The sequence below is a fragment of the Sesamum indicum genome, linkage group LG13 (assembly GCF_026168435.1).
Source record: "Sesamum indicum cultivar Baizhima isolate 11 linkage group LG13, ASM2616843v1, whole genome shotgun sequence".
NCBI classification, from domain to species: Eukaryota; Viridiplantae; Streptophyta; class Magnoliopsida; order Lamiales; family Pedaliaceae; genus Sesamum; species Sesamum indicum.
In genome coordinates, this window is record NC_142669.1 from 16398926 (window position 1) to 16411159 (window position 12234).

At 30.6% G+C, this 12234-nt stretch overlaps 1 protein-coding gene across 1 annotated transcript; it reads right to left on the reverse strand.

The window, feature by feature from the left end:
* Positions 1 to 5685: 5685 nt before the first annotated feature.
* Positions 5686 to 9539, reverse strand: LOC105158590 (adenylyl-sulfate kinase 3). The gene is made up of 7 exons (XM_011075384.3): positions 8878 to 9539; positions 8614 to 8754; positions 7761 to 7910; positions 7545 to 7663; positions 7363 to 7447; positions 6873 to 6919; positions 5686 to 6532 (listed from the first exon to the last, which is right to left on the reverse strand). Exons 1-7 carry the CDS (start codon positions 9140 to 9142, stop codon positions 6434 to 6436), a joined length of 906 nt encoding a protein of 301 aa, XP_011073686.1. The 5' UTR covers positions 9143 to 9539; the 3' UTR covers positions 5686 to 6433.
* Positions 9540 to 12234: the final 2695 nt, after the last annotated feature.

The window sequence follows — 12234 nt, forward strand, 5'->3', positions numbered from 1 at the left end:
CCAATACAATGATCTGGTACGTAGTCAAATCCTTAAATCTTTCAGGAAGGATGATGTTGGATAACGTGGATTTATAACGTTTGATTCAGTTAACATCGAGATTTAACATGTTTACCATATCAGTTGAGGCCATATAAATGACTAAGTTAAAAGGATGTTCGGCTAAATTTATTTAATTTGGTAGTTTATATACATATATATATATATATTATATGTTGTTTTTAAAATTTATAAAATATATTTTTAGAATAAAATGATCGAGTTAGTAATATTTTATTAACTCTAAATTTATACTTAATTTAAAAGAATTTGCTACAAAAGCTTATTATAAGCTCTATTCTCGAAATTGTATTAAAAGCCCTATTCCTAAAAAGCTTATCAAATAATTTGTAGTATTTTATAAATTCTCAAGCATCTTATAAGTCGTTTTAAAAAATTAGTAAAATATTTTTTTAGACCCATAAAATAAGGATAGAATTTATTTTGGTATCACAACTATTGCAAGTGACGTTTTTAGTCTCATAAAATTCAAAATCACGTCTTTTTAGTCCCATAAATATAATTTTAGGCCTTTTGAGTCCCAAAAAATTACCACACCTTTTTAGTATCAAACAACGCCTTTTAGTCTAAAAAATTACAATGCACGTGATTATTTGAAATTAAAAATACATTAGTATGAATTTTATGAGACTAAAGACATCACCTATCATAATTATGGTATCAAAATAAATTTTATCCTTATTTTGGGATTAAAAAAAAATTGCCTTCTAAAAAAAAGGCACTCAAAGAGTACCCTCTAAATAATGTTTAAAGTAGTTTGACTGGGTCTAATCTTCTATTCAATAAAAGAAATGAAATGGGTATGGTGGGATTAGCTTTTGAGACAGCTTTATGCAAGTAGGCTTGATCTATGGTTTGTGAGGTGAGGTGTGTGTGTGGATTGTAAGAAAGAGAGGGAGTAGTAGTGGGAGCAGGCGTGACGAATTGATGGGAATTGGGAGAGAAAGAGACATGAAAAAAGCTGCCGGCATGGCATGCACACACTACGGCCCTTTCACTCACATTTTTTGCCTCCCAATCCCTCTCCAATCTCTGCCAACAATTCCCTACTTTTGCTTCTTTTCTTATTTTTATACTTAGTACAAAATTCCATACGTATATTCCATCATGGTATTTGTCCTAAAAGTTGTTGTCACATTACTACATTCATGTCCATTTCCTAAATCTGGGGCGTGCTCTTAGTACCTTTTTCTCCCACCCATCCCCATTCTTGTTTACGTTTCCATAATGCTACATAGTACGTAAAGCATTTTTCTAGATTGCAGATAGCCAGTTTACATGCATAGCAAAGTAGTTGAGATGATGTCTTTCCACTTAGTCAGAATCCCAATATCTCAATTAGGCCTGGAGGTTTATTCTTGATTGGAGGCACCATGTGTCTTTGTTTATGTAGCCAACGCTTCATGCGCTATGTGGGGCATCCGACTAACATGGTCTGGTGTGAATGCCATCAAGTCGACCTGTGAGAACTCTTTAGTTTTGATTGGGGGACCTTGGGCCTATAACTCATGGACTTGAGCATTCTTCATTCTTGAATTAGGCTACTTGAATCTCTTTAAGTCGATTCGATTTTTAAAGACACTGATGGCTAATTTTTAATATATATATATATATATATATATTTGTATTTTAGGATGTTTGATATGGAATCTATTTCAGAATTTACAAATATATTTGACTAGTTTTAAATTTTTCATCTGATGATTTATGTAATTTAAACTGTATTCCATAATAAATAAATAAATACCTCATCTAAATTAAAATCTTTGACATAAAGCAAACATTGGAAAATCCAAATTTCAAAAGTGAACAGCATACTATACACACACTTTTGATTTCCCAAGAAACAAGGACGTGCTTTAATGTTGTCTCCTTGATTAGCAAACACCACGCGGATTTGTGGATTGGCTTCTCCTTCCTTTTATATCCTAGTTTTGCTTTCTATGAACCCTTTTTTTATTTCATCAACGTATAAAAATTTAATTTAAATGTACAAAGACAAATACATGTATATATATATATATATATTAGAACTCACGGAAATTTTTTATCTCATTAATTAACCACCTCAATCCCATTAGTATACAAACATTTAATTTTAATGAAAAATTTTTACTCAAATCAGATTGGGTCGAACTAAAATAATCATAAAGTGTGATACACATGTCATGTAATTGATCATTTTCCCTTAATTATATTTCAATCATATTACATCACTAAGTTAAGTATTATAACTCAGCTCGCTACCGTCAACTTATAACCAGACTACAAAAATGACGCAATATTAATTATCTTCAATAAAATTTTAAATTTTTATAGGATTCAAATAAAAAATTAATAATTTAACCACCAAATAACGAGGCGGCCTAAATAATTGAATTCTTACATAAATGTGAAAACCAAGAATTTGAAGACAAATTAGTTAATTGATGAAATGATTGGGAAATTTTGCTGGTTTGGACAGACGTTGTCGTTTTCCGAGAAATGGAGTAGAATTATAGGTGTGGGTGTACGTAGTTAGTTTGTTGATGGAGACAAAGTGTGGATAGATAGATATATGGAGAAATAGATGACAAAGGGACAATACCTCCCATTCATAATTTCATCACTCACTTCAGTTTCATTGCAATATCGGCTGCTCCATATTCCTAAGAATTGGCTTTAAGGATGTCAAGACATACACGACGCAAGCACAATTTTTCTTGACGAGTCTACAAATATTAAGAGATAATGTGAAAAATAATATCAATATATACTAAATGATAATAAATTTTATCAATCTTTTTATAAATTTATTAGTGATAAAAAAAAATGCTATTCAAAAATCTTCACAAATTGGTAATTTATAATGATGAAAAGCTTATACATAAAATTATATTAAGTTATATATTATTGTACATATTCACTTATTTAATTAATTATAATTTTATTAGATAAATTATGGTTCTAAAAATTTTATTTTCACAAAATATTAAAATTAAAAAATATATATTTTTTTTAAAACATAATAAATATTTGCAATGGATTTTGGGACGACAACCATTCACATATTACATTAGAATATTTTGGGACGGAAATTACGATCAATTCTGTCCCAAATTTCATCTCAAATGCATTTTAAATCTCAAAATAATTTAGAACGATTTCCAAAGATATTTCCATCACAAAATATATGTCACAATTTCTCTGACAAACTTTTGTCCAAATTTTTCGACGATAATATATAAATTTTTCTGCTCAAAATCCATCAAAAGCCCTCAGTCCGTCCTTCCCAAATTCCATCTCAAATAAAACATTAATGTTTCGTCCGACAGCAATAACATACTGTCGGATAAAAAGTTACAAATATTCCAATAAAATACTAGTTAATTGGAATTTCATAAAAATATTTTTTGAAGTTCCATTTACCTGACGATATTCCTTTTACCCCAAAATCATCAGAATTGCTGTTGAAAACTTTATTAGGATCAAGTAATTAGTTATTTCTTGTATATAATTTCTTTAAATACTTTATAAATATTACATATTAGTTTTATTCTAAATAAAAAATTTAAAATGTAATCCTTTTTACAAAATTGAAAATTTAATGAATTATTACCTTAACTTTTGTCAAAATAATATATAAGTACATGTATTCATACTATTTGAATATCGACATAAATATATAATAGATATTCTCTTTGTTAATTGTAATGACAATTTTTAGTTGTATAATGTACAATATCTTATTTATATTTTTTAGTACATATAATATCAATAAAAATTTTACATTTATTTAATTATAATAAGTTATTATTAAGTAATCAAATATTTTCTCTTCTTCAAATAAAACCATCATCCACTATTATAGCTAAAATGAAACTTAAATCCATGTAAATATATAAGTGTACTACAAAATTTTAAGCATATGTCATTAATTTACTAAAAATAAAATGGAATGTGAACAAAATGATGAGGATATTTCTATCTTATGAAATATTATTAGTTTTATAAAGCATATAAAAGGTTTTTAAAAAGTTGTGTGAAATTAACTTTTTTTTAAAAGTTTATACGATCGAAAATATCTTATTTCAAAATTTTATAAGTTTTTTTAAAAAATTATTTGAAACTTAATTTTCAAACATCTTATAGAATATTTTAATAAGCTTATAAGCTCAGCTAAACACCCTCTCAGTACTCTCGGGTTCAAAATCTTATATTGGTGGCTCACGATATGTGCAGTGGCCGAGCAAGACTAGACCGTTGGGTTAGGTTGGCCTAGGCTCACTTGGGACCGGGCTGGTCCCAAGTATTGAAACCTTGGACCAGCCTACATACCGGTGACCCAGGACCACCTGGTCCTGAGCTGGGCCTGTTGGACCAATTTTTTATAAAAACTAGTCGTCGTGGCACGCTATCTTTACGTGCATATAATAAATAATTATTTATATTATAAATAAGAATAAGATATATAAACCAAAACATCACATTTTAGAAAAAAATAAATAAATAAAACTAAATTAGAAATCTTATCAACATAAAGAAAAAATGGTGTGAATGCAATTTTCATATTATTATAGATAAATAGTGTATATAGATGATAAGAATAATTTGAGTAAGGATAGTTGAAAATACATAAGAATATTTTTAGTAATTTAAGAAATTAGTATAGCGGTGTAAGTAACCGCTATTTGTGAGTGAAAATGATTTTACATACTATAGATATTATGAATAAATATATATATATATATATATACCAACAAATCATATTTTTCTTTTAAAAAGAAAGAAATTAGCAACAAAGAAAAAAATATCAACGCAGGGTATTATTGACATAACAATAAACTGATGTTGGGATGACGTAACTGCCGTTTGTGAGAGAAAAGGCATTTTCTTTTATATAGTATAGATAATGCATGGCATATAAATTTCATTTTATTCTCCTAAACTAACTACTCTAGTACCTTTTTTATACTTTTGAAACTCTAAAAATTATTATCTTTATTGTTCTCCTTCTAAATCATAATACTCTTTATTTATTTTTTCAAAGTTTATTTTAAATCCTCTTTTAATTTGTTATTATCTAAGTTTATTACTATAAGCTTGTTCGTCAAATTATTATTTAAATTTATTATATAATCTTAATATTTATTTTTTCTAGTTATGATATTATTTATTTTATTTCATAATACAACCATAAATTTAATTAATTATTAAAAAAAACCTCTAGAGAAAAGTAAAATAGGCACAATCAGAGCTGATCCAGTTGTAGTCCGAACCTAATCGTAGCAGTTAATGGATTGTGCCTAAATTTATAAATAAACTCAATTGAAGTTCATTTAAAGACCCAAGACCACCTCAAAATCAATTATGAACAGTAATAAACCGATTCTAAACCAAAATTTTATGAACTAATCCGTGCTGGTACTGAGCGGCCTAGAGCGACACAACCCATTGGGTTGTGCACCTTGAGGTGGCTCTTGAGATTTTGGTGGATTAAGGATTGAAATATGGGATTAGTTTTTCAGTTCTCCGAAAAGTGCACTTTTCTCTAAACGTTCATTTAATATTTTCAGCTAAACACCCTATATTTTAGCAGTAAGTTGATTCCAATGTGTCTACAAACAAGTTTTAAATACACGATAATGATCTGCAAAAATATAAATCATAATGCACTATGATCAGTACATGAACGAAAAGATAAAAATTCAACTTTATATCCACTTTTTCTGGACAGGAAAGATGTTAACAAATGTCCCACTTATAAAGACTATCTCTATTATTTATCTATTACTAATATAATCCATATAAAGCAACTCCAGTATGCAGCGAGCCATAACGGACATGTTAGACTACTAGTCATAGCATTTAAGGTCCCACCGTCGAATCAGGTTCGCATGCACTACACCTGAAAAGTTCAACTAATAATTGCACGAAAAGCAGAGTAGAACTAAAACGCGACATAAGATAGCATTGTCTCAGTTTTGTAGCATAAATGTTGAAACACAACACAGGCAGCATGCTTCTTCATCTTTTCACCATCCAAACTACAGATTGATTAATCAATCAACTACATGATGAAAATTAAAAATTCAAACTCCATACGATGTATTTGTTTAACTTAAAACAGATACAGATTGATAAATCGAATTTATATTTTTCTTTGATTCACAACTTACACTAATGTGCATTACAGAGGTGCAGTGGATTATTTGTTGGTAGTTGATTGATCAATCAACTACGGGCTCCAACTGACCACCAACTGATTTACTTTTGGATGAATGATTAATCAGTCAAATGGCTGGGTAACAGTGTGAACAAGGAGATGAGGGATTTCCTCACCAAACATGAGCGTCTGCTATATAATGGTTGCTGCAAGAACTAGAACTGGAAATTATGCCTCCAGATAACCGTTTCTTTCCAAGTAGGAAATAACTTTTTCAGCCAGGACAGTTGGAGAATCACAAACCCCTTCACGTTGATGCAATACTATCTGGAAAAGTGAAGAGCATTGGAGGTTTGTGTTATGAAAACCAAAATGTAAAAGATAATAGATGGGAAGGAGATGATGGGATGACCACATCCGTAGTTATCTTGAGAAGGCGTTATACGTCAAAAAGGGTTGTCTTTCTCGACAGTACCCATTGACAACACCTAGATGAAACAAACCTTTTCGCCACAATTGAACTGAATAAAATATAACATGTTGGGGACTCAAAATCAAGGTAATGCTATTAGTTTCAAGAGCAGTTGGTATCTCTTGTATCATGGGCATGCATGAATAAGTTGGAGCAAGTACATGATATTTCTCGATGCCCAATAGAAATGCATACCTCACAGTTTAATGGTGGCTCATATGGATCATCAACACCAGTGAAACCTGTAAAACACAAGCAAAACCAATCAGGTCTTTTGAATGGAAAATGCAGGTGCATCGCATAGCTACAAAGAGAAGAGAGCAAGAAGTGTATGCTTCTTTAGGTTCTCAAATACGGATTGTATGTACCACATCCCAGAACAGAATTGATGACAACTGCAGGAAAGACCATCCAATGGCATACTACAGGAAGAGATCACCATAAAAACATATGAAACGATTTCAGTACGTGCTCTATCTTTCCAGAAAGGAGTAGAAGAAGAGAATCTATTTTAGCCGCCTAGCGATAGGTATCCCAGATACTGGCTGCTAGATCATGAATGCAAATAGAGTCTCCCTAGCAATATGTATCTAAGACACTGGCTGCTGGATTATGAATGCAAATAGACAAGAAGAGAACAACCAGGTTTTAGAATCTCAATGACCACATTCGCTATGTAAAGCACCTTTGATTTTTCCAGCTCGTGCAAGTTTGTACAATCCCTTAGGATCCCTTTCCTCACAAATTTGTAAAGGCACATCCATATACACCTGCATATTTCAACAAGCTTTTAATTTGAGAACTATACTTGCCAACATGAATAGAGGCATAAAGCACCAAACAAATTTCCAAGCACAGAGCCATAACCTCAATAAAGTCTCCTTCAGGCAGTAAAGCTCGGCAAGCATCTCTCTCCTTCCTGAAGGGAGATATTAAACTTGCGATGCAAATGACTCCAGAATCTGCAAAGAGCTTTGCCACTTCTCCTGTATAACATAAATTAAGCTGATATAACTCTGAACTGTGACATATCAAAAGACTTCGAGTAGAATGATCAACTCATAATTGAGGCAAGAAACCAACCTATCCTTCTTATGTTCTCTGCTCTATCATCAGCTTTAAAACTAAGATCCCGATTCAGACCATGCCTGCAGTTGTCCCCATCAAGGATATAGGTCAGCTTTCCCCTGGCATGTAAGGCACAACTCAAAGCACATGCCAAAGTGCTCTTTCCTGAAGAAGTCATGGTAGAAAACACCGAAACAAAGTCACGAACAATGATGAAATTAAGAGAAGAAGTAGCTAAGACCAACGAGGACTATTAGAAGGAAACATTAAATTAATCAATTTTCTTATTTCTCCTCTTTTGTGATTTCAAGATTCCCTTTTGAGATTTCAAGATGATTCTATGGGGAATCACAAGGAATAAGATGCAGCATCTCACCTATTGCAGTGAAGGCAACAGTAGTCCAATATTTCGCCTCAAAAACTACACACCTAACTCAGAGACAAAGAATACCATAAGAATCTGTCTTTCCTCATCTTGAAAGACACCACTTTGCATATTCAAGACCAATCATATGCCCTCTTTATAAATTTTAATAAACCCAAAAGCAATCATCAAAAAAAATACAAAAAGATAGTTCATGGGCATGGTTTCAAAAGGGTTCTTGTGGTATCCCAAAGTTTAGTGCTTTGCTAACAATTTCCTCTTCATAACATAGCATTGATCATGAAGTTTCTCAACACTCAAGCAGACTACTCCCAATCAGTCATACCATATTCTTCCATAGTGTAGAATCTATGATCTGTAACCACCTCTAGATCACATATAAATATCAATTATAATCACAACCCACAGCAACACTCAATCATGAGTGAAGGCACAAGTAAATACAATTAGAGTCAACTTAAGAGTTCCAGTGGCTTCACAAACCTGATCCACTTAATCCAGTGATCCAAATAACACAACCCTTCTGATTAAGCAACTCCTCCCTGTCGCTCTTTTCTACAGAACACTTGTGCCACACAATATTCGATGAATTTCCAACTGTAGACATCCGAAGCCTACTTTCCCCTAGTTAAACAATTCATCACACACGTTAGATATCTAAAGCAATTCAAAAGAAACAATTCCTGCTGCATAAACCAGACAAGTGGAGAAAGGAAAGCAATAACGCAGCGGAATATAATGAACTACCGGAAAAACCACCGCAATCGTTGCTGAGAACATCGCCAGCGGAACTACTTCGAGCTTGCTTTCCCTTGCTGTTGGCGGAAGCTTCCATTGCCTTAATTGGCTGCAAGAAGCTCGATCTCGCAGCACCACCACAAATCTCCAGCTTCTTACCTCTACTCCTAAACGCGGCCGCCTTGGAAGGCGTCGACTTGGCGTGTACAGCATCGAAGAAGTCTAACACCGAGGATTTACACAAACCCGGCGTTTGATTACCAAGCGCCGCCATTCTTTTCACTCCTCAAATTCCCAATAACAATATTACCAACTATCCACTTCCTTCACCCCCAAAAACGAGTTTTAAAAAAAAATCATATAAATTGAAATCAAAGAAAAAAAAGATTCCCTCCAATTTATTGCGACAATGCAGCATAGAATTGAATGTGAGGCCCGCTCAGATTGATGGAAATGCCTATTTCATCAGTCACAAACTCCTCGTCTAAATTTCGAAATCCCGCGAATGGTTTCGCAGTATATATAGCATGAAATCGGATTATCACTCAAAGGAGGAAAAAATGGTAAAAATTAAAAACTAGAAGAAAATTGATGATAATGATGTTAAATGTGGGTGCAAGACACATAGGTATCCCACCAGATGCGCCAGAGCGATACTCTCATGCCTCGCCGATTCAAATCATTGGCCTTATTTATCTCCACTTCCACTGTTAAATTTTGTTTTGTCTTTTGATAGATGCATTATAATTACATTAATATTTTAATAAATTAAATAAATATATAGACTCGATTACTATATCAATATAAGGATAACTATATATTTTTTTTATGAAATTTGATCTAATTACACATAAATCTTTATAATTTAGTAAATTATATCTAGCACCCTTTAAAATTTGTTTTAACCTATCAAATAAGTCAATACATTAGTTAAAAAATCACTGAATTTGCTTATATTAAAAAAAAATGAATAATTCCCTGATTTACTTAAAACTAACTTATTGCTGGTTAAACATTTTTTTTCGAACTAAATTATCCTTATAATAGTGAAAATATACGTCATCATATGCATTAACGAGTGAAAACGTACAGTAATAATTTAATTATAAAAAGTTTTATTTGATGTAAATAAATATTTTTTTTATTTTTTTTTTGTATCAGCAAATCACTATAAAAAAAATAAGATTAGTGACAAAAAAAATTAGGTGACAGTTTTAATGTTATCACTAATTATATTTATTTAGTGACAAAAATATTTATGATCAAATTACCTTAATATATTTTCACGCGTTAATGCATGTGAGAGGTATATTTTCACTGTTATAAGGGTAGCTTAGACGAAAAAAAAAAAAGAATTATTTAACCTACAATAAGTCAGTAATAAATCATCGAGTGCAAATATCAATTTTCATTCAATTTTTTTATTAGAGGATGTTTGGGTAAGCTTATAAGCTTCTCAAAGCATCTCATAAGATGTTTGAGAGCTTGTAAGCTCTAAATATTTATTTGGCTATTATTTTTTTAAAGAACTTATAAGACTTCAAAATAAGATGTTTTGGGTCTTATTAGCTTTTTAAAAAAAAGTTAAATTTTCTACCTTTTTTTTATAAGATCTTATAAGTTATATAAAAATAAGTATAAAACAAAAATATTCCCAACTTATACAGTTACACACACACTCCTCACTCTCTCTCTCTAAAAAAACACACACACATACTCTCTAGCCTTGAGAGAATTTTTTTTGCTATTTTATTTAATTTTCTAATATTCGAAAAAGATAAAAATACTTATTATTTAATAAAAAATTATTATAGTTAAATAACATAAGATTGATATTGATATTATATATACTGAAAAATATAAATTCAAGACATTATAAATTATTATTCGACTATAATAATGTATATTCAAACTATACCCATTTTTATATTTTGACATCTAATTTTTTTTCTTTTTGTCAATTTACCATGTCAACTATATGAAATTTGCACTTTGCCGTATATGAGGAGTTTTTTTGATAGAAAAGCATCACATGCTGTGCAAATATGAAATTATCACATCACATAACCCTTAAATATGACATATGCACTGCATATGATTTTTCAGTTCATCTACAAGGGCATTTTCGTCAATTCACCACAAGAAATAAATAAAAACTTAACGGATTTGACTATTATTAAACGATCGTTAAAAATCAGGAGGTATTGGTAATTTTCAAGGATGTCGTTGTAATCTATCCTTTTATTAAATGTGACATCGATTAATAAATGCTATATGATAAAATTAATATTGAAAAAATTAAGCCCATTAATTACCACTATATATATTTACTACAATTTTCAGTCAAGTTTGATTTGTAAAAGACGTGCACCACAAGCGATGCAAAAATGAAGTGTCAATGTCACCTCCTTTAATTTGCACTTAATTAATCATGAAATATTGCAAGACCAATGTCAACAACTTTTTCTTAATACATATATACATATATTGGGCGGCTTCGATTCTGAGCAATTTTTAAGAGTAATATAAATTAGCAATTTTCATGTAAGTGGAGAAATAATTAAACTAAAAAATCATTAAAAATTAAAGTGATTATTTCTTGCTAATTCAACTAATAAAATGTAGGTAGAAGGAGAATAGTACTAATAAAAACAACCCTTAAATAATGCTCCCACTAGATAATATAATATTTTAATTCATACACAATAAATAAACTTGCATGATTGTCAAGCAAAAAAAAAACAACAATTTAATTTATAGTTTTCTAGATTATAGTAATAGATAATATAGCAAAAAAAGATCTGAAATATTAAGTATGCGAAACTGCAAATTATTAGGGTTAAAAATTTTAAATTATTTAAAAATCCTAATATCAATTGTAGACGCGTAATTTTAAAAATAAATTAAAAAGTATAAATTTGAGTTACATTATTATAATGAGGATAAAATAGTTTAAATATATTTTTTTTTTTAAAAAAAAATGCCAAAGCACTCTACGGAAACTAAACTCTGTAAATCACGAGCCGGGCCAAACACTTACGGAAACTAAACTCTCTACATCTTTTATTTTTATTCAGCAAAATTCGCATACTAAAATATTCAAATGCTAACATTTATTTTGCATATTCCCTTTTATAAAAGCCCGTCATTTTGGATGGAATTAATTGGAGCAGAGCATTGTTTATCCATCACATTATTATTATTATTATTATTAAAATAATTGGAAGTGATAGAAAGTTCGGATAGATCCTAAATACGTACTTATATTCAGCGACGCTGATTGATTGATCTGAATAGTTATACTTATTATATAATTAATTCGATTCCATCGAAATTGATTAATCTGAATAAAACTTTCTCCGCACA